At 46.5% G+C, this 23,605-nt stretch overlaps 1 protein-coding gene across 2 annotated transcripts in view; it reads left to right on the top strand.

Moving 5' to 3' along the window:
• Positions 1 to 23,605, top strand: part of DCX (doublecortin) — a 70,317-nt gene that overhangs the window by 5,596 nt on the left and 41,116 nt on the right. For both annotated transcript variants that reach the window (XM_063416756.1, XM_063416755.1), the window contains exon 2: positions 7,494 to 7,834. In XM_063416756.1, the coding sequence (XP_063272826.1) occupies positions 7,494 to 7,834 (341 nt within the window). The remainder of the gene's footprint in view (positions 1 to 7,493; positions 7,835 to 23,605) is intronic.

Raw genomic sequence — 23,605 nt, 5'->3', positions numbered from 1 at the left:
TGCTTGTCCTAGGTTTCATGCAAATCTTCAGAAATAACTCAGGAGAAAATGCAGGTTTTTATTCTCTTTTTACACTCTTCCTCCTCTTACACTCTTCCTGATTTTTGTCAGTGAAGTTAAGAAAGCTTTAGTTGTTACACCTGCTTTAAATGGGTTTTGCTGCAGGTAAGGAGGTACCTGGTTCATGAAAATACATTTTGTTGGTTGAGGTACAGACAGGAGATGCTGGCATTTGGAATCTGGCTTTGTTCTGCCAAAATGGCATCTGGAGACAGCACTGAAGAAGAGGCACTAAACCCAAAATGGGATTGTCTGTGTGGCTGTGTCCTCAGCAGAACATCAGCTGGGAAAATAAAACCTGAGCAGAGTGAAGACAAAGGAATCCATTTTTTGGCCATGCCAGAGCAGGTCTGCACGCTGCTATTGATCCCATATTTCTAGGGGTGACCTACGCCTCTGCTGTAAAAAAGCAATTTACAACACCGTGGTTATAACCAGCCTTGTGGTGAACTCTGCCCTTAGCTGGGGTGTTTGCATAGCTGTGTGCAAGGTACCTGCAGGAAACCCAGAATTTGGGAATAATTCTGCTACAACACACAGGAACAGTGCACACACAGCCAGGGCATGTCTGCCTCATAAATTGGCTTTCTGCTTGGAGACTGAGGGCAACCAAACCAATGCTTGTTGCTATGATGGGGCTAATTTATCCTGGTAATTTCCAATAAACAAGTAGAACCTAGGAAAAGTCATCAAAGAGGCTCATCTCAGTGGTTTGATGGCAACAACTTGTGAATGACTGAATTACTTGTGAATGACTGAATTACTTGTGAATGACTGAATTACTTGTGAATTACAATATTTCACATCATGTTCTAAGTACTTGATTACTTCTGATTTCAAAATGTCCTTATACAGTGTAACCTGAATGTAATTCTGGAGGGTAGAGAATGATATTTCACAGCACCAGTGTGCTAGGGACAGAGATTTCAGGTGAACAAAACCCACATTGTGTGCTGCTAATTAACTGGGGCTTGGAATCACCCTTTTGTTCTCCAGACCCAGAGTTCTTCCCTGGCACTCAAGGTTACTCTCATAATGAGAACAAGTGAAGTGTTTCATACTCTTTTTTTCACTTTCCTTCCATCTGTTGGGATGAGCCCCCTGGTCCTTTCCTGTACTGCACCCTAACATCTCACGTTTGGGAGCCCTCAGGAGTCTCTAGCTGAGTTCTCCCTCACTGGCCACAGGTTGCTTTTTCCATTCTTTTCCAGGGAGCTGTTTCATGTCCCAGTGACCTTCTCTCAAAATCCACCCACCTGATCATTTTTTCTTCCCCTTTTCAGCCCTAGCACCCATCTTCCATCCCTGCAATCATTGTCTCAATCCTGATTTCCTATTTTCAGCATTCAGCTTTAATATATTTGTGAATGATGCACCTGCTGATGTTGATCAGGGTTTTATTCCTCCTTAATCTTTGTGCTGGTTAGGTGCAGGGCAGATCCTGCTCCAGCTCACCCTGGCACCAGCAAACTCTGACAGCACCTCAAGCCACTGCCTTGGCTGGGTCAGGAGTGGATGCTGGCCCAAGGTGCTGCAGGTGAATCTTTTGGAAAAGAGCACCAGGTGAGCTTTGTTCCCCTTCATATATGACTGGTTCCAGTGACCAGGGCTTTGGAAACTTGATTTATGTATAATCATGTGCCATCCTTTCCAGCCTTTCTCAAGATAATCATAGAGCAGCTCACATTTTGTCCAACTTTCAGCTAAAATTTGGTATCTGGACATGGTGGTTTGGTCCCTGGTTCATTTTGAGCTCTTCTTGTAGACCTGATGTGATGAGAGGTTGTCCCACCTCAGCTCTGATTATTTTTGTCCTTGAATGGGGCGCTGGGTAGAGGTGGAAGCTGATGTTGTGCACTGACTTCAGCAGCAAAGATGACTCCAGAAACGCTGCTCTTGGCCACTTGTTCCAGCCCCCATTGTCCCAAAAATGAGTGCTTTGTGGGACAAAAGGTTTTTTTAGCTCTCTCCACAATTTTGCTGCTTTCCCATATTCAACTTCTTGACACAATGAAATGGACAGTGAGGCACAACCTGGGAGTGGAGGCATCCAAAGGTGGATTTTATGTCCTGTCCAGGGCTGCTTGTTTGAAATTTGCCCTTGTTTCATATCAAACACTAAAAAAAAGCTGAGTAGGATTTTGTTTTCTCAGTGTGGTTTCATTGCAAATGCTCTTGGGCTGTGTGAGATATTCCAGAAAGTGATTCCAAACTTTTTGTATCCTGTCATGCCCTTGGGAATATTTTCCAAAATCTTGTCCAGGAGTATTTAAAGTAATCATAGGAGGGGCTCCGCCCTGGAACTGTGCAGAGTCTGGTGTGTGCTGGGACTGAGGGGTTTGTAGGAAACATCCTGGAATCCCCACCCAGTGTGTGTGTTCCAGCTTGCCTGGAAAAGTGAAATTCCTGCACTTTCACACTGAAACCTTGGAAACCTGTGGAATTGTTTTCTGTGGGTGTCTGTTGGCCTGATGGCTCAGCTAATTACATCCTGCATAACAAAATTTGTCCATGGGGTTCTGTTTTATTTGTTTGCTCATCCTGGCTGTCACTCTAGGACTGGTGTGTCCCAAAATTTCTTTAAGGGCATTGCCTGGTTTTGAAGGTGATTTCTAATCAAGCATTTCTTCCACTGCTTCAGCAGAACAAGAGGTGCTTCTGTTCATGGAGGAGCCAGGGGAAGGGAGCTCTCCCAGGGTTCATTTTGCCAGGCTGGAGTAGATCTTTTGTAAATCTTTTAAACTAGGGTAGGTCTTTTTAACTCATAAAGCAGCAGCAAGTTCATGCAATTGAAACCCAAGGCCTCCTCCAACACCACATGGAATGAACTCTGCAAGGTGTTAAGTCCACTTAATTCCTGCTGCAGCCCTGGTAAATTCCATGAAATACAAAAGCTGGGCACAGTAGCACAATTTCAACTTTGCAACTGCAGAGCTAACAGCCAAAATAATTGACTGCTGCCCACAGAGACTGTTCCTGGAATAACTGTTAACACTTAGACATTCAAAATGGCCTCAATCCAGCTTTCCTGACTTTTCTCAAAAGACTTCTGCCCGCAGTTCATTATCCTTGGAAAGTTGCTGGTGCATGCTGAGGAGGGATAACTTCTTCTGAGAGCACAGCCTGTCATTTTTGGTATTGTCACAGGGAGCTGCTGTAAGAGGGTTGGAGGATTAGCACTCATCTGGAGCTTAGGGTTTTTCTAAGGAATCTCCTCTAAGGCAAACCTTATCTTTGCTGAGATCATCCCTTCTTTAGGAGCTGAATAATCTCCTTGTGTTTCCATCGGATCTGGAAGCACTGGGATGTGTCATGCACTTGAAGCTGGAGTAATTCTGTGTGATACAAGCAAATGGCAAACATGATGGTCATGGCAGGAGGTCTGAGGTGTGCAGCCAGCCCAGCCTTTGCTGAGGGCGGGCAGGAGGAGTGAGGAAATGCCTTGGCTGGTTTGGTGGCACATGTGACACGTCTGGAGCACCCTGGCATGGTGACAGTGCACATCCCCCTGTGGGCTCTGGCTCTGCAGGGTCAAAAGGGCACCGTGCTCTGAGCTGGCCCTGCCCTACACAAACCTTGGCACCACAGGGGTTTGTCAGGATGATGCTCCCCACCCCTGTGTGTCTCTTTGGGGCTCTCTTTTTGGGGTTTGTTAAGAATGAGTGATGTGATTGTCCATTGCACCTTCCCGTGGCTTGCAGTGGGATCTCTGCACGTGTGCACAGCTGCTGGCTGGCTCCACACTGAAAATATTCCTGGAAATATTTGTGCACAGATTTTTGTGCTCAGGGCTGGGGAGTGAGATTCTTCTTGGAGTTGTTTCTTTTGCTCGTGACAAGATCTCACATCCCCTTCCCACTCCTGTTTGCTGAGCACATCTCCTGCTGTCATGCCGTGTCTGTCAGTCACATTTCTGTGCCTGGCACAGTTGTGCACCTTGACTTCTCATTATAGGCTTAGCACAGACAGATGTGGCAGAGAAGCCCACAGAGAGCCCACTCCTCCCTCCATGGTAGCTCTATTCCCTGGAAGATTTCTCTTTTTTATGATCTCCTGGCCACATTGGGCAGTTAAAAGCTGGAAAGTTCATAGGTCTTCAGCCCAGGCTTGCTCAATCCTGCTGCCACCATGGTAAGAGTTGGGTGAAAACTGCACTGTGGGAGGTGAAATTCACTGTGGGAAGTGTGCCCTGGCTGGCAAATGCATGTGCCTCACTGAGGAACCTGAATGGTGATTCTGCTGCTGTTTGAGGGTCATAAATTGAGTTAGGGAAGACATTAGTTGAAGTGCTTTTTAAATGAAGTTAAAGCTGACCTCCTTAGGTCAGGGAGGAAGGACAGAAAAGCTCCTCTTCCCTGGAGCTGTGCTGCTGTGACTGCAGAAACGATGCTGAGGAGCTGCTGCTCTGAACTGCTGCTCTGGAGTGACACTCCAAGGAAATTCCTCTCCAGTTTCAGAATCGAGTAAAGTACAGATTTTATTTGCTGGGCTTTGGGTTAAATGAGACAAAGGGAGAAAGGGCAGATTCCATTTTCCACTTGTGGGTGTGAGCACAGCTTGGGAGGCCAGTATGTGGATCTGCCTAAGCTCACATCTGCAGAACAAACCCTACAAGAGTTTTGCCTTCGTGCCTCTGTTGCCTTTGTGCAGTGGTGTAAATACACAAACAGCTATGCTGTGCAGTGAGGACTCCAAAAGGACCCAGCTGGAACTGAGAGTGATGGTGCTGCACCAGACAGATCAAGGATCTCTTCAGCTTACTTTAAAACATGCAGCTTGTTCATAGAAAATGTGCTCCAGCACCTCACGTGTCTACAGAACACAGTGCAAATGTGTACTTGCTTTCACTGTGAAAAATAATACAGGTGAGGGTCAAATGCAGATGAAAGTCAAGCCTTGCCACTCTTCAGAGGCGGATTGTCTCCTTCTGTTTTCCAGGTGGGGAAACAGAGGTGCAGGTGAGGTCAGGAGCTGGGGCAGGGTTGGCAGCAGCATTCAAATCACTTAGAGCTGCATTCAAACACAGAAATCCCTTTTCCAGAGGATAACGCACAGTTCTGCTGAGCACTCTTGGGAGGGCTCTGCTGCCCAGGGATTATGGGCTTGGGAGGGCTCAGGTTTTAATTCCCTGGGAGCATTCCAGGCTCTTGCTGCCTTCTCTCAGTGTGGAACTGGAGAGAAGCCTGGGCCTGCTCTGCACCAGGTGTCCCTTGGCTGCAGCAGATGAATAAACCACAACTTATCACTTATTAATCAGAAAGATCTGAAGTGTTCAAAGCTTCTGGAAAATGATATCCCCAGAGGGAATTTTATATAATGTGTGGTACTCTGGGGAGTATATTTGAGTTTCTACTGAGTCAGATTCACAAAATGTAGGAGGTTAAGGAGCTCCAGCTATGGGCAGGGCTGCCTGGTTGGTTTGTTGAGGGGTGTTGCTGTCAGCAAATAGAGATTTTTACTGTTTGTTCAAGCCAACAGAACCTGCTGGGGGGATTATTGTTAATTTGGGGTACAGTAGTTGACAAAATGCCCAACTGAGTGTTCATCATGAACCTTGTCAGCTCTCTTCTCTCTTCTGTATTTGTATTCCATCTCTAGAAGGGCAAACACTATATCTACTTCCTGTTGATCAAGGATTTTTGTTATTTTTATACAACTGATAGAGATGAGCTGCAGTTGGTGATGTAAACACCACAAGTGGGCATCACGGTGGCAAAATGGGTACAAAGATGGGGTTAAAATAAGTTAGAATCCTGCATCTTTTCTATGGCTGCTTGTGGCATCACACCCTGATCAGTAATAGGGACAGAAATGCACAGGGTGCTGTTTTAAGCCAGTTAAAAATGTGTTTATTGTGTGTCTGTTGTGGTCTCACCACGGGTTCTGGTGCCTCCATCAGAAGTGCAGTTTAGTCAGCAGAAGGAGTTCAGTGTGAACTTTATCCTGGGCATGTTACATGCCTGGGCCATGTGAAAATCTGGGGGATGTTTGGAAATCCGTGTTTTGCCAACTGGATGTCAAATCCTGTCCTAGAGATCCCTGGATGGGAAGCCAGACTTGGCTGTGGGATGGGCTTTTCAAAGATGTCTGAGCCTTGGAGTCTGCAGTCAGGGACAGACAAGGAAATGCAGCCAATCTGGTTTTTTTTTGTAAAGAATAAAAAAAGGAATTTCTTATTTAAAAAAAATTTGTTTTTCAGTATAGTTAAATCTGTATTTTGATTTCAAACATATCATAGCACGTGAAGAACTTAATTCTGTAAGGTCAGACAAAGAAAACACCAGAAGAGACTCTAAAATCCTACAGGTACTCATGTCATGCCTTCAGCTCCTATTAAAATTTTATCTAATGGTGAGACGAAAGCTTCTTCCTCCAGCAGTGAGTGACTTTTTTTCAGTGCAGCCTGAGTCATTTCAGACCAGACAGCTACATTCCCTTAGGGATACTGGTTTACAGTCTCATTCTAGTAATAACTCTTCCAGCATCCATCAGATTTGCAGGCCCAAAAGAAGCTCCTACAAATCTTTTAAGGTGCTTTTAAAACCTTAGATAGATAGGAGCCTGTAAATTACAGACAAAGCCTGAAACTAATTTGGGGTGGGATAGGGAAGGGCTTTTTGTAAATTACTAAAGAGACCCTGTAACTCTTCTCTGCCATGTCTAAATATGGATTTAATGTATTTTTGGTTGGTACCAGCCATGTAAATCTAGGAGTGGTATTTGGTGCAGTGTTTAATCTCAGCTGCCATTGAGTCTGTTCCCTAATAAACCACTGATGCTCTAACAGTGCATATTTGTTATGCCTGCTAGATTTATCAAGGCTACTTTTAGTGGATCAAAATCAGGACTAGATTTTGATTATTTTTCAGGCATGATGCAGAAGGCACTTTGTGGATGAATGCTGATGTCCTCTTGGCAGGGAATGACACTGAAGTAGTACCTAGGACTGTAAAGATGAAGGGGAAACTGGCAAATTTATAAAATAATTGGGGTGGTCAAATGAATTTGGTGTTCTGAAGCTCTTGGAAAGCTTAGCTGCATCTTCAAGTACCTGGGACTGTAAAGATAAAGGGGAAATTGGCAAATTTATAAAATAATCAGGGTGGTCAAATGAACTTGGTGTTCTGAAGCTCTTAGAAAGCTTAGCTGCATCTTCAAGTACCTAAACACCTTTATGACTCAACCTCTTTTAACCCCTGGTTCACGTGGTTGAATGTATTTGCTGATGGCTGACTCGCTTACTTTGTGGAAACACCAGCAATATTTTAAATAACCATAAATACAACTAAAACAAGGCAGAGTGTTTTAAGAACGAGCTGCCGTGGGAGTGCTAATGGAAATTATCAAAATAGGAATTGTTAATGGCTTGCATGATTCAGGGGGGAAGAGCACAGAGCTGGTGGTCACTGTGGGATCTCGTTTCCTTCCCCAAGGCGAGAGTTACGTCTGCTCGTCCGACAACTTCTTCAAGAAGGTGGAATACACCAAGAACGTCAACCCCAACTGGTCTGTCAACGTGAAGACCTCTGCCAACCAGAAAGCACCTCAGTCCCTGGCCAGCAGCAACAGCGCCCAGGCCAAGGAGAACAAGGATTTCGTGCGCCCCAAGCTGGTGACCATCATCCGCAGCGGCGTGAAGCCCCGCAAGGCCGTGCGCGTGCTCCTCAACAAGAAGACTGCCCACTCCTTCGAGCAGGTCCTCACTGACATCACCGAAGCCATCAAACTGGAGACAGGGGTGGTCAAAAAGCTGTACACCCTGGATGGGAAGCAGGTAGGAGGTTTTACAGATGTGGCGCCTTCTTCTTCCTCCCGCCGCGCGGCTTTGCTGACTCAGAGCAGTTCTTGAAGCCTAGGATTAAGCTGAGATGATTGCTGCCATCTGTTCCCTTAGAAGTATGGTGGTTGGGTTACTAAATTTCCCCTGATATTAATACCAAGTCAAGAATGTAGCCGTGGGTCTGGGTGGAACAGATGCTCGCCGCCGTGCGGTGCGTGTCTGCTGGGCCAGCTAAATAAATAACAAAATAACGGGGAGCTGGGCCCGCAGCCACCAGCTGATCCAGCTCTGGGCTGACTGGAGGAACTCTCCAGCGCTGGCTCCACTCAGTGAAACGTGTTGCTTGACTTTCCCTGCCCTCTGGTGAAGGCTTGCTAAGATGAAGGGGTTGATCCAAGCACGCTCTTCTGGCCGGCTCCAGAGTGAGCAGGGAAAGTGTGGGGCTGTGGAGCATTCCCTCGGCTAAATGCACGAGGGGGTAACGTGCAGAAAGAGGCAGAAATATTTCGCAGGTCATCAAAATGTGCTTCATGTCTACACGTTGCTGGAACTGAAGGAAACATCTGTCTCTTGTTAGCAGCTATACAGCAACGAGCCATTTCATATTGCTGTATCTATGAAAAGCCTTACATGAATGTGGGGGATCAGTTTTAGAGCTGGGAAGAGCTAGATTCTTCAAGGACAATTCCGAGCTTGGTTTAACATTTCTGTTTGTTGTAATTGAGGAAAGATTTTATTTTTGTCACTATTTTTCCTGCTCCAGATTCTGGAGTGAGGCAGCACAGCTCTTGCGTGGGTTTGGATGCTGGCTATTCTAGGGATTGATGGTTTTGCTTTAAAATAACCCTGTCCTGTCTCTGGAGAAAATTATTCAAGTAATGGCTCTGTCCAAGAAAATGCAGATTTTACAAATAAAAGTGTTCATCCCAGATAGAGGTTCTTACAATGTCCTGCACAGTCCAGGGGTGTAGTGTAGTGCCTGGGAGCTGAGAGCAGCATGTCACTCTGACCTGATAGTCTGGTGTCCCTGCCCATGGCAGGGGGCTGGAACTAAATGATCTTTAAGGTCCCTTCCAACCCAAACCATCCTGTGATTCTTGCTTTGTCCCATCCTGTGTCCTGCACATTAGTTACTGTCAGGTTCCAGCTTCAGGTACACAAAAAATCCCATCTCTCTGCCAAAGCTTTCCTTTCCACTTGTGTCAGCACAGCCCTTTTCCTTCCTCAGGTGCACAGTTTGAACATGAGAGGGTGACTGTCCACAGACACAGTGACCTGCTGGGAATGGGCAGTGATGCCAGGAGTGATGCACTGGAAACCTTGGGAGAGAGCAGGGAGAGAGGAAGGAGAGAGTCAAGAGAGGAAGGAGAGAGTCAAATGAGCTGTGCTCCCTGAGGTGATCCGACAGGAGCCCTTTGGGTCACAGCAGCTCTGCAGAGGGTGTCATGATTGGATGTGGCCTGAGAGCAGCCCCCTGCTCATGCTGGCACAGAGTCCTGCTGTTATCCCAGCTCTTGGAAAGCTTAACTGCATCTTCAAGTACCTGGGACTGTAAAGATAGAGGGGAAACTGGCAAATTTTTAAAATAGGCAGGGTGATCTGAACCTGTGAGTGGGCTCAGTTCCCTGAGAGCTGCAGGCAGTTTGGAGGTGAGATGTTGCTTTGGATGGTGCAGAGGCAGGGATGCTCCAGGAGCTTCCCTCAGTCTCCTCTCTTCTCCCCCTTTCAGCTCTTTACAGGAGCAGAGGGTGATTCCCTTGCACCTCTGGCTGGACAGCAAGACAGGATCAGCCCTGATGTGACATTTAACTTGTTCCTTTGCCTTTATAATTCACCATTTATGAAATGAGATATTTGATTTGCGTGTTGGAGGCACTGCTGGGAGTTTCAGAGTGTGCAAATGTACCCCCAGTAATGCAGTTACTGAAACCAGCAAGGCTGTGGTTTGGCAGGAATGGGAGGTTTGATATTTGTTTGCAGCACCAATTGCTGTTGAAGCTTCCTGGAGAGCAAACCTGGTTCACCAAGGCTTTGTTTTTAGTGGAAGGTTTCCTCCAATGCTTGTTCTTTATTATAGATGTGTGCTCTTAGTGTGGAAGTCAGAGCTGGAAGCTTCTGCTGGCTGTTAGTGTTTCCATGACATACTGCTCCATAAAATCTGACCTCCTGACATGACATTAGGGGGTTTTGCATGTCTGATGCTGACATTAGAAAGAGATTACTGCATGCGTGGTTCTGACAAACAGCACTTTATTTTCAGGAGGAAATATTCATGCAGAAATGCAAGCTGCTCAAAGCTGAAATGCTGACAAGAATCCTGACAGTCTGTCTCTTTGAGTGCCATCAGAGGCACGTTGCTCCCTCTGTTGTGAAATGATAAAATTTACAAAAGGAACGTACAAAGGGAAATCATCCTTTCTCAGTCCACGAGCTGGAACTTAATGAGGGGAGATGATTATTTTATTTATAGGCATTTCCACAGTGCTCATCAGTGGAGTAATCAAGATGCTTTAGAAGTACAGACAGCAGTGGCAGTGACAGGGTGGTGTGTGAATAATTACATTTCTGTGCACTGCAGACCTGCTGCATTTGGAGTGTGAAAGCAGCTAATTGAGAGCTGGTGGGCTGTGTTGGAATAAATGTAGCACTTGAAACAACAGTGGGCTTAGGTTATTTTAATGAAATTGTGTCTTTTTATGTCTTGGGTTGGCTGGAGAAATATGGCCCTTGAAGCTGCTAAATTAGCATCTTGTGTTTGAATATTTTATTTAACTTGCACATATTTCTAATGTCTGTACTCGAGCTCCTTCCCTCCCTGGAGCAAATCATTACCTCTTGATGCACACCCCTGAGCTCAAAAGGTTTTTTAAACAGTTGACCAAAAATGAATCAGGATAACAGAGATTTCACTTTGGAGCTTCCACAGGAGATGGTCTGGATCAAAGAATTCAGTGCATTAAACAAATGCTATAATGGGCCAAATCCAGTTCTTGGTTCCATGACTACAACCAAGCTGTAGTGTTGAGGTATATAATACAAACAATTAAAATACACACATTTAATTTGGTCAGGCCTGTGCACCATGCTGCAAAACAGCTATTTTGGTAGATTCTTCCTCCTTTTTTAAACTCCTAGTTCTACCCAGTGTCCCAAGTAAGTCTGGATTCCTGGGCTGCTTTACAGGCTCGTGCTGACAGCTCCTGCCTCGCGCCGCTAACAAACCAAATTAGAAAGCAGAACTCGAGACCGTGGATGGAGCTGCATTCAGATATTTTGAATGCAGTGGGCTGAGCCAAGACTTTGCAGAGGTTGTGTAGATTTACTGTCCTGCTCATGCCTGAGCTCCCTCCTCCCTGTGGAGCACAATGGGTCGGTGTTCCCTGGGGAAGGGAGGCTGCTCCGTCCAGTGCAGCTCTGTCAGCACCTTGCCTTGCAAGTGGGCTCTGCCTGCATTCCCTCCTGCTCTTGAGTGACCTGTCAAAGCTGATGTCTTCTCTGCACTCTGAACTTCTCTTTCCCTGCCCTGTATTTTATTTCAAGGGCTGTGAGTTGTTCAGCCAAATGCCTCAAAGAGGCAATGACAAAAATCAGTCCCTTTTTTTTTTTGCTCTTTGGCTGAGTTTGGTGATACTCTGGCATGAACAGAAATTCATCAGACATGTTCAGTTGTACTTTAGCATTAAGATTTTTTTTGTGGTGTGGAATTCCTTCTTTTCCCCCAGCTGTTTTATTGCCATGCCTTAATTAACTAAACACCCCACTGTGTGACCCAGCAATTACCATCACCAAAAATAAGCAGAATAGGTGCTGCTCAGAGCAGGGAGAGCTTGTATGCTTCAGCTGCACATAAATAGAGATATCCTGGCCAACAAGCAGGGAACAGACTGTGGTTTTAGCCACGATAACATGCAGTGATCTCCTCTGGCCTTTGAAATCTTCAAACACTGGCAGAAGTGGCTGTTCCCTTGCCCAGACACAGAGCTGCTGCTCCTTCTGAGTGTTAGCTGTCTCATCAGATGAAATTACATCCATTTCCATATGTCAGGGCACTTGTGACTGCGCTCCCAAAAGAATTTCCAGTCTTAATAAGATGGTGCCCTCCAGCAGCCGTGGCTTTGATAGGGATATCAAGTGGCAGGTGATGAGGGGAGATCATTCTCTGTTTGCAGAGCTGATGCCATTGCCCCCAGGGCCAGCCCACCTCTCCTTCTCCAAGAAGTTGCCATTTCATTTTAGATTTCCTGCACTGGGGAAGGGCAGCAGCCACAGAGGGAGAAGCAGGATGACAAAGCTTACAGCACGTTTGAGGTTGGGACTTTGTGATCAAAACCAATAAATTAGTTGATAAAGCATCTCCTAAAATACTGTGCTAGGGCATCCCTACAAGTTACACTAGAGAAACCAAACTTTGGAGTTGCTGCACTGATTTTAAGCTGGTATTTGGAAAAACAAATGTCATAAAAAATTAATCACTCAAGTGGTGATACCAGCAGTGGACCAGGCTCTTCCAGGAGAATGTAGATCTATTGATTGTATTAATGAAATTGTATCAATGAGACATGGAACAAGGTTTGTACTGAAATATAAGAATGCCTTCAATAGCTGTAACCTGTAATTGGTGCTGAGGAAGAAGGTGACACCTGTGTGACTGTACCCAGTGACATCTGCACTGCTGGAAGAGCAGAGGGAACCTGCTCCCTCCAGGGCCCTGGCAGGAGCCAACTCACACCCTGAGGCACCAGGTTCAGGGTTACAAAGCGAGCAAATTGCTTTGTGTTGTTGCACATGTTGAGGGGGAGGATGTCACAGCAGCTCGTGGTTCTGAGCTGTCCTTTAGGAAAGCTGCACCGAGGGGACCCCAGGACAAGCAGCTCCGTGCACTGGTGCAAAGCTGGAATTCAGCCTCGAGGGAAGAGCAGGAGAGGGGTGCAAGGTGTTCTGTACCCCAGCTTCTGCTGGAGCTCCAGCCAGTGCCAGGGGCAGTGAGTCCCACCCCCCTGTGGGGAGGGGATCCCCGTGACCCCAGTCCCAGCCTGGCTGGGGGCTGATAAATGAGATGGGTGTGATGGAGAGCTCAGAGAGAGGATTGAATGCTCTGACCCAAGGCAGCATCCTGAGACCAGGGGTGTGGTTAGCCTGGCATTTTATAGGGTTTTACCTGGGACAGGTGTCCAGTCGTGGTTACAGGGCAAAGGCTCGACCTTATAAGTGCTGAACCAACAGGGCTCACTCTGTTAGCATCTTCCTAATGTCCCACCTCCCAAGGTTTGTTCCCTCCATGTGGGGAACCTGGGCTAAGCTTGGATCTGTCCCAGGTAATTCCCAGGCTTCCAGCTTCCCTTGCTGCTGCACAAAGCTGGAAGGACAAACCTGGGGCTGTTTGCATCTGTCTCAGCCCTTTCCTCTCAGAGCTCCTTGCTCACTGCTGAGATTGGCCAGGCCCTGCACAAACCTCCTGTTTGGAGAGCAAGGGGAGAGGTGTGGATGGGCAGGGGAGCTGAGCAGGCAGGACCCCTGCCCACATCCCCCAGGGTGGGATTAATGAACCCCCAGCCTGCTCCTCCCCTGCTGCAGCAGCCCTGGCTCAGGGTGCTTGCGTGAGATTCCTCCCCTGCAGCAGCCGTGTGCCATGCAGGGAGCATCAGTAATAATGCATGGCCTGGAGAACTTCTGAACCCCAGCACTGACAGAGCCAGACACCACAGCCTGGCTCTGCAGCTTCAGGGAGCTCTCAGGGCGAGCTGGGGGCTCAGCACTGCCTGATTCATGCAGTGACTAGACAACTAGACACTCACACAGACAAAACCAATTAGTCCTCAGGTATCCCACAAGGATTTTAGCACTCACTAGAATGAATAAGCTGAGCTTCCGTGAGTGTGTATCTAAGTACTTACAATAAAATATTCAGAAGACTTTCCAAGATGTTCTTTAGAAACCTTATGCTTATTAATTTCTGTTTCCACTGTGGGCTGTGGGCTGCAGAATCTGGGTGAAGAGGGGCCTGTCTGGAACACTGTGCATCCTAATTCCTGTGCCTCTCAAGGCAGGCACAGGCTGATTTTAGCAGCTGAACTCTGGCTCAGACCTGTTCTCCTTGTCCTGACCTGGTTACCATTGTGTGGTCTCCGACCACTCCCCAAGACAGGTAGTGATGGAAATGGGGGAAATGGATTTCAGCTGTCAGAGGGCAGATTTAAATCAGATATTGGGGAAAAATTCTTCCCTGTCAGGGTGGTGAGGCCCTGGCACAGGGTGATCAGAGAAGCTGTGGCTGCCCCATCCCTGGCAGTGGCCAGGTGGCACAGAATGAGCTTCAAGATCCCTTCCTGTAGCCCTGATTTCATGCCTGGGATGTTTTGGTTTGTAAAATTTCTTTCTCAGGTGATTTACTGTAAAAAAGAAGAGATGTTTTGTTAACTATATCTTTGTTATTCATTCCTTTTTAGAGGAGGGACTTCTTGATGGCTCTCTGGCTTGACCAGTGTGGTTGAAGAGGTGTTAACTTCACCCATCCAATCATATTGGTCTCTGTAAATAATATATAAAGAAATCATGTTTTGAATGAATTGCTCTATAACCTTCTGAGAAACCACAGAGTCAATGCGAATTATTCTGTGTCCTACACTTTTCAACCCAAACCATTCTGTAATTCTGTGTGTAGAGCAATGGGGGACAGTGGAGGACAACATCACCCTGCAGACCTTGCTGGGTGTTTTGCCCTTGCTTTGCCTCCTCTCAGGTTCTGGGGGAGGTGCCATCCTCCTGCCTGCCATGCCCAGGGCTGTGGTGCTGTGCACTCACTGGCCCTCTGCTCTTACCCAGATCCTGGTTGTGGTAAAAACCCCTGGTAAATCTATTTACCTTTTGCCTTTTGCCTTACCTATTGCCTTTTCTCTCAAGGAGCGAGCCCCCAGTGCACAGGCAGGCTCCAGAGCTGCTGTTTGCTGGGAATGGCTGGTTTCAGATCCATGCACTGACCCTGCTCCACTGAACACCTGCTCCCCGTGTCACAGATGGCAGGCTGGCAAAATTACTGAGGGATGCACTCAGAGCTGACCTGGTGACCCGGCAGGACGTGGCCCCTGGTCCTGCATCCTGGTGCCGTTCACACCCCCAAAGAGAGGGAGGCTGAAAATTCCATCCTCAGCAACATCTTTATTTTAGCAGTTCTCTCTGTCATGCAGAGGGACACGTTCCCTTTTCACTCTGAATCCCAGGAGAGAAGGGGATTATTCACTGCAGTGCCAGAGGGTTTATCTTGGAATAAATGGGCTGAAAATGAGCAAGGGAAATAAGGCTGAATGTCTGGAACTGTGGACTGGCCAAGAAAGCCTTGTTTTTACCATTGTGAGTTTGTGTCCTTATATGAAACTTAAGTTTCTGGCTCCTTTTTGAGGTTTCAGCAGCAATCCCACCAGTGTGAATGAGAGATTCTGCTTCAACTCTGAGAGGGAGAAGGTTGCACTTAAAATATCCTGAGGGAAGGGTGTGGATCCTTGTAAATGTCTCATTTTGATCACCTGGAATAATCCAATATGTGAATTTCCCCTGTTTGTCATGGGGTCTTGCTCACTCTGGTGTGCCTGCTAGGCTGTGAGTGGCATCACACAGGATTTTGGTCACCTCTCCTTGCCTGCAGTAGCTCAAAGATTGAGCAAATACCCCCTGAATTCCCTCAGGGGGACACACCTTGAGAACCTCTTGGTGGTTGGTGCCATGTTCCAATCCTGTTGCAAGTCCACCTCTTTTTCTTGACTCCCTGAAACCACTTCTTCTTCTCCCTTCCCAGCTCTTACTGGCCTTCAACCAAAAAGCTGTTTCCACTCAGTGGCAGGTAAGTTATGACACAGTTCACACATTTCACTGGGAAAAGGCTGCTCCAGGTGTGAATAAAGGCAAAGAACAGGTACAGAGGCTGGTGAGAAATGGTGTGATGGAGCTGTCAGTCAGCATTCCCTTCTTTCTTGCCTCTGAACCTGCACATGGGCAGTGATTATTCATTTTTGTCTGTAGTACCTGTATCTTGATGGAGCTTAAATATTCAGGAAATTAATCTGTGCTGCAAAGGAGTGAGTGGGAGAGGCTGTCCAAACTCTGTGTTTTGGCCACGATGCCAGTGAGGACAGAGGTGTTTTTATGGGTCAGCAAGGGAAGGAGGAATCCAGAGGATCCAGAAGATCCACCCTCAGCTCTGCCAGGAGGGACAAAGGACAGGCAGAAATGTGTGTGTAAGGTCGGTGTGCACATGTGGGGAGTGCAGAGAGGAGCTGTGAGAGCTGAGGGCTGTCCCAGGGCTCCTCAGGCTGCAGCAGATCGATTAGAAGAGAGCTGGAACTGCAGGGCTGCTCCTGGAGATTTGCTCAGGCTGAACAGGGAGGAATAAGCAGGGCTAATAACCAGAGCATTCAGTGCTCCCAGCCACAGGCACACCCTGTCCCCTGGGGATGTGCAGCCAGGCCCTGCTGGATGTTACACAGTGGATATACAGAATAATAATCTGTGCTTTTAAACCCAGCTCTAGTTCCCTGGTTAACTGCAAGCGCTCTGTGTGTGAGCAAACACGTTTTTATCTGTATAAATACATTTTACTAAGTGTTGTACAACACAGCTCTGCAGCTCAATTTGCTGTCTAAGCAATCTTAACTCTTCCTGGTGTTAAAGAATCCCAGGGACCATTGTGCTCTGATATCCCCGAGCCACGTTATTGGTTTTTGTTCCCTAACCCTAATAAACCAACACCCAAGGCATCTCCCTGTGGTCTTTAACTGCATTTTGAAAATGTTTGCTTGCTTTTACATTATTCTTTGACATAAATGCAAATCTCATTGTTATCAACAGTTTTAAAATTATCCACATCATCTAAAATAAGTAGGAAATTAGCATGTATTAGCTCATGGTGCTTTTGATTTTTTTTTATCTTGAAAAATACCTCAGAACAAGGATTTTTTCAGCTAGAGTGGGTGTAGGATCTATCCTACCTTTTACTGTTTCTTTTTTCTTTTTCTGTTTTTTTTTTTTTATCCTCAATGGGGGATTTAGTTATGAACAAAAACCCAGCATGGGAAAGATGAGATAATGTGCCCCATTCATTAGCAGGATTTTTCCAGGGGATTTTGCTCCAGTCAGAACTGGCATGAGAGGTCAGTCCTGCCAGTCCTCCAGGTCTGGGCTCTGTTATCTGGAGGACAATGAGCTCAACGAGCTTTTATTGGCTCCACAGGGATAATTATGCAGCCCCTGAGGCTGGGGGGCAGCAGGGGAGAGCAGGGCTGGGGCTCCTTCCTCACTGCCCTGCCCTGGCCATCTGCTCCCTGCTGCTTCCCTTTGCTCCATCCCCTGGAGCTGCAGGACCCCCAGCTCGGGCCCTGTGGGCATCAATCCCTGGATGGGGCATCAATCCCTGGATTGGGCATCAATCCCTGAATTGGGCATCAATCCCTGGTCAGGGACAGGAATCTCTGGCCATGGGCATCAATTCCTGGCTTTGGGCATCAATTCCTGGCTTTGGGCATCAATCCCTGCCCATGGGCATCAATCCCTGGCTTTGGGCATCAATCCCTGGATGGGGCATCAATCCCTGGCCATGGGCATCAATCCCTGGCCATGGGCATCAATCTCTAGCCATGGGCATCAATCCCTGGATTGGGCATCAATCCCTGGATTGGGCATCAATCCCTGGCCATGGGCATCAATCCCTGGATTGGGCATCAATCCCTGGCCATGGCCAGGAATCTCTGCCCATGGCCATCGTCCCTGGCCATGGCAGAGCAGTCCAAGCCCCCACCTGGAACACCTCCCTGTGCTCCTGGCAGAACAGTTTATGGCTGCAGGCGTTGTTTTTTCTGTCTTTATTCAGGTTCTCTTAACCTGAACAGAAATGGGTTTAGGAAAGCATCTCCTGGTGTGTGCACTCTTCTGTGAAAGAAGCATTTCCTCAATTATTGCTGTGCCCTTGCACTCTTGACATCATCTCCTGTGCCCTTCCTCACTCCCCCATGCCCAAATTAGTGCAGAAAGAGGAGCAGAGTGGGACTAAGGGTCCCTGCTCTCCTCTGTGTGTCTGGCAGTGAAAATACACCAGGAAACTCAGCTCCTGTGCTAGATAAATCAAGTTAAAGATAAAATTGTGAAAAAACGTGCTATAACATGGAAAAAACCCTTTCACCTTGATGATCTGTTAGTATAAAATAATAAAACCATGGGTGGGGGAGAGCAAATAAACATTTGGACTTCAACATTCATGAGGAAAGAAAGGTTCCTTCAAGAACTTGTGAAGGAACCTGAGGGAGAGATAGGAAGTGAAAATATTATCAAAGATTTGAAACAGGTTTAGAAGAAGAAACCAGGGTAGAAAGAACTTCTTATCAGAGTAAAAATATATCAAGAAACAAGTGGTGTTTACTATCTTGAGTGATCTGGAGGTGGAAGCTCTTGGTGAAGATGATGAAAGGATTGTTGTAATAAAAAAATTGGGAGAGACTGAGATGAACAGGCAGCGTAATGGGTGATTGTAAGTTCAAAGCAGCACTGGTAGAAATTACTCTTATATTTGCCTTTTTAAACTAAAAATAACTATTCTGGAGAGAGCACTGCCTTGCTGAGGCAGGCTAGTAAATAATATCTTAGGAGAGAATCAAAACAACATGCTGAAGCATATGGTATCCATTCAAAATTCACACAGAAAGGAGCAGCTTTTAAAAATATTGCTGTATTCCATTTATCTTTCCACTTCACCTCTCTCAGATGTGTCTCAGAGTATGGAAGGAAACAAAGAGCTGCTCCCGTGGCTGTGCTGTGCTCCCATCTCCTGAAGCACCAGGAGATGCTTGGGGTGCTTGGGGACTCGTGTTCAGGCAGTGTTTTGGAGCTGGGGTTTTGGTGACACACCCAGGGGGTGACAAATGGCCAGAGCCTGCTTTCTCTGGAGTGCTGAGGGCTCAGCCACCAACCCCTGCTGCCCAGCCCTGCTGTATTTCTGTGCCTGCAGCTTTGAGCCTGGGCACTTTGGATGTGGCTGGGGAGGGGGCCTGGCTGCCAGGTTCACCTCTTTTGGACACCCAGAGTTTCCAGTTATGCAAAGAAGTTGAGAGAAGCTCCAGCTGTAGCCCTGCAGATGGGGAAAATGCTGAATTTCTACAGCCAGGTGAAATTATCTCATCCCACTGCATGGCATGGTGCAACCTTGCTGTAAAGAAAGGGGGCTTGTAATAAAGGTGGGGGCACTTTTTTATCCTGGGACAAGGTGTAATGGTTTTAAACTAAAAGAGGGTAGATTTAGATTAGATAAAGGGAGGAAGTTTTTTACAATGAGGATGGTGAGGCCCTCCAGGGTGCCCAGAGCAGCTGTGGCTGCCCCTGGATCCCTGGCAGTGCCCAAGGCCAGGCTGGACAGGGCTTGGAGCAGCCTGGGACAGTGGAATCTGTCCCTGCTCATGGCTGGGGGTTGGATGAAATTCCCTTTGAAGGTCTCCTCCAGCACAAACTGCTCCATGACCCTGTGGTGGACTTCTGTATCTTTTCTCTCCTTTTATCAACCTGATGGCATGAATAGAGGGAGAGAAAAACACACCCCTCACTTTCCTCCCCACTACCCAGTGTTAACAAGAACTCATGAAATATTTTAGTAATGGAAAAAAAAGCAAAAAATCCAGCTCAGCCATTTCAACTTGGTCAGGAATTTTAAACTTGGCAGATAAATTATTTGGGGAGAAATGCTGAGAAGCATTTGCAGGCAAGCAAAAAAATCTGTGTGAAATCCTAAACCTGAGCAGCCTTCCATCACGGAGCTCAGCTTTAGCCCATCATGAACTGAACTTTTCCTTCTCAAATGTGCAGATATCAGGAACCTTATCAACTGCTGGCAGGCTGCAGGATTACATGTAAATGAAGTGTATCAAAGAGTCGAGTTAGGTAGCCAACATTAGGATCTAAGAATGTTATTCTTGCCTACTTGAAAGCCCTTCATAATGGATTAGAAACAAGAACTTACATCTCTTAATACCAGCTGAAATTTGAAGCATCTTTTTTTTTTTTTTGCTTCTAGTGAATTTTAATATTTTGAGAGTAAATGGTACTGGGGATTTCCTTCATTTTAGACAACCCCAGCCAGGGAGGTTTGCAAAATGATGTGTTCATTTCACAAGCAAAATGAAAGCCATAAGGCTGAATTTTGTACAAGAGACTCGATAGAGTTGTTGGCAAATGTTATTTTTAGCACTGTAGAGCAACAGAGATCTTTACAGTCTTGGCATTTCTTGCAGTTTTAAAATGGAGAACAGCTCTTGAAATGTCTGCTTTTCCTTGAATTTTCATCCATACCATGAGTTCCTTCAGAGAAGTTTTTGCACTGCCCCTGGCAGCAGGTTGTGATTTAGTGCCAAGCAGTGCAGAACTGCTCCATTTTACACCATTTCTGCAGAAGGCCCTTTCTTCCAAAAGGGAGATGCTGGAGAAAATGCTGTCTGCTCCTGACGTGCATTGTCTGGGCTGTTTCCAGTTGCGTGTGTTCAGTGCAGTGTAAAACAGACAGCAGATAAGGAAAAATAAAGTTGGGCCAAAAGTGCACTGAGCACTGTTTTACAGATCTCATAATGAATGAAAACCAACTTGTTTTTTTCTTCCCAGCACAGCTCACAAAGCCCTTCTTTCTCTCCAAAGCAGGGGAAGGTAATTGCCCCAGGAAATATCTGATGTCACAGCTGAGTGACAATGTGCTGCAGGTATTCAGGATGGCTCCTGGCATGGGTCCAGCTCCACTGTGTGACCACGAGTCAGGCAATTAATTTGCTGTTTCCAGCCTGGGCTGCTGTGACACATTTAAGCTCACAGGGAGCTGAAATGAGTTTGTCAATTTGTCTTTGATGTCCAGGCTGGAAGAGTTTTCACACATCTCTGTCTTTGCTGCCTTTAGGTAAAACAGGAGTCATTTGTAGGCCTGCTGGGAGCTGGGCAATGCTGTGGCTCAGGGAAGGGATCAGCCAGGGCTTCTCCACCTTGCCTAAATTGTGCAGGAATAATTTGCCCCTCTCTGAACAGTGCTGCACAATCAGGAGCCAGCAGAGCACACTCTGAATGGTCACTTCTCTCTCCACATCCCCTCCTCCCATTTTATTCCCTCCCTGCCTGTGTGTGGGGGGATTTGCCTGTTTGCTTTGCTGTCCTTGCCATATTGTTCCAATTACCAGACAATCCTTTTTCACCTCCTCTTAACTTACTGCTGGTATCACTTACAGCTGGGACAGTGCAGTTCATTCTGGCAGCTGCATCCTGGGCCACCTTCTGCTGCTTTTTTGGACCACCAGCTAAGGCTGAGGGAGAGCAGAAGTCTCAACAGCATCAAAACAGGCTGAATCCTTCTTCTTTTCATTTCACAGCTTGCAGAATACCTGGACTTAGTCCTGCAGGGGTCCTCTCAGGGGGTGAGATGCACTGAGGGCAACCTCTGGTGCCACATTTAGGCAGGAGACAGAGCTGAGGCTGATTCAGTGCCAGCCTTCACTTGTGCTTCCTTGCCATGGGTCATCGTTTTGTGAAAAACAAGGTCTACTTGGTAAATTTAAAAATAGGTTTAATAAAATAAAATATAAAAAAATAGACAATTAGGAGACAGAACTCAAGGGTGACTTGGCACTTAGCCAAGTGCACACCTGCTATTTTAGAGACATTCTTTAAATACCTTTTCTATTGCTTCAGTCTGATGCATATTCAAACTTTTCTACAAACTAGTTTCTATATTCCAGGAATTGTTTGGCATGGTCCTGCCTTTTCAGAGCATGCCTGTGTCTTGGCTGTGTCTTCATGATCACCTCCAGCTTGGGCTGTGGTGATCCATGCTTTCTTTACAAGGCAGGTAAAGAAATTTAGGCTGATAGTTTGGCATATCAATAGCAGGGTCCTCTCCACATGTTCAGACAGCTCAATTGCAAGCATAACTATTCACTATGACTGAGCAAAACCATAAAATCTATATCTTTACAGCACAGTTATTTCAACATTACACATATATCTTGACCAAACAGCTCAATTTCAAACATAACTATTCACTATGACTAAGCAAAACTATAAAATCTATATCCTTACAGCAGAGTTATTTCAACACTACACATTTTAATCATTTTAATATTTGCAAAAAGCCAATACCATGATGTGTGTCTATAACACTCTCCCTGCATGGCAGCTGCCAGGGCTGGTTGCTTGGTGACTGCTCTGGGCAGCACAAAGAGCTCTCAGCAGCCACCAACAGCTGGGATAATTCCATTTGTCCTCCCCTTGTTCCCTGTGATTGTGAGGGCCCGAATCAAAGTCAGCAGAATAGAAAAGGGAGCACCAGCAGATAAAGGAAGGTTCTTTAGCCTGCACCTTTTCCTTCCCCAGCCAGGGAGGTGCAGGGTGTGCCAGGAGTGCCCTGTGATTTCAGGGGTGGCATGGAAAGGTGTGATTGCCACTGCTGCCTCAGGCAGGCTTTTACCAGCCTCTGTATAAAAGCAACATGTGAGACGTGGATTTGGATTTATGAATCATTGTTCCTTAATCCAGTGTGTGACTGCCTGCCTGTTCATTCTTTATAATAATCCTGTGCAGTGCAGGCCATAGCTGGGAAATAGCTGTGAATGACTCCTCCTCTGCCTCAGAGGAGCACACTGCTCCTCGGATGTAATGAAAGATAAAACAGTGAATAATATGTTGATTCTAGTCAGGTGTTAATGGCTTTTTGGTAATTTATTTATTCAAGGTGCTATGTGGTGACAACAGAATTTTTACATTCACTGATGTAAAAGTTCACTGCACACCAACATGGATAAACTGGTGTATGAATGCACTAAGGCTCTGCTGTTAAACTCAGGACCAGAAAGTGTTGTTGGTTTCTGGCATTTTCCTCCCAGATCAAAAGCCCTGAAGGTACTAAGAGGTAAAACTACCTTTTGAGAGTTTGGGCTGCTCTGCTCTCAGGGCTAAGGTCAAAAAACACTGAGGAACATGAACTGAAGTGGAACTCAGTGCTAAATGTAGCATGCAGAGCTGCTCAGGGAAAGGCTACTGGGTGTGATGTTCTGAGCTGATTGTAAGAATGAAAACTCTGAATTTTAGTGCCTCACACTTGTGAGCTGTCATAGCAGGTGTTGTAGTGGACACCTGGGGCCTTTGGACCTTTTATTTATGCCCACAGGACCATATTACATGAACTTTTGCAGTGGAGGAACAGCAGCTGGGGTGGAATTTCTTTCTTAAAAAAATCACCTACTTAATCCATAATCTCTTTTTTTGCCCTGAAAACATTTTGTCACTCTAATACAGGCACTTATGGCACACTTTTCATCCCTGAGCTGGTGCTTCCCAGACACTTTTTGCATGCCTGGCATTTGCATGGATTTTGTTGATCCCAGATCCAACAGTTTTCCTCAGCGATGACTTTCGGATGTATCGAGACAATAATCAGGGCAATCCCCTAGCTCGTGCTTTGGGGTTTACAGCCATCACCGAGGGGATCAGGGAGGAATTGGCCTTTCCAGGCAGCATCATGCAGGAAGATGTAAGTACATTTGTGAGGGAGGAGCTGGCTGAGACATCAGCTGTTAGCCCCTGACAGGGGCTGTGCACGAACTGATCCTCTGTGTCAAAGCCTTATGTAAATCCACCAGCCTAATCCCCTGCCCTAATAGGAATTTCACACCTTAATCCCCACTGTGTTCAGGGGCAAAGCCCTTCCTACCAGGCAGTCTGAGGAGCCCTTTCGGAGGAATCACTGGTGTAAGTGTGAGGAGCTGG

The sequence above is a fragment of the Prinia subflava genome, chromosome 20 (genome assembly GCF_021018805.1).
Source record: "Prinia subflava isolate CZ2003 ecotype Zambia chromosome 20, Cam_Psub_1.2, whole genome shotgun sequence".
In the NCBI taxonomy this organism is placed as follows: domain Eukaryota; kingdom Metazoa; phylum Chordata; class Aves; order Passeriformes; family Cisticolidae; genus Prinia; species Prinia subflava.
This window is presented reverse-complemented; position numbering and strand designations above follow the sequence as displayed.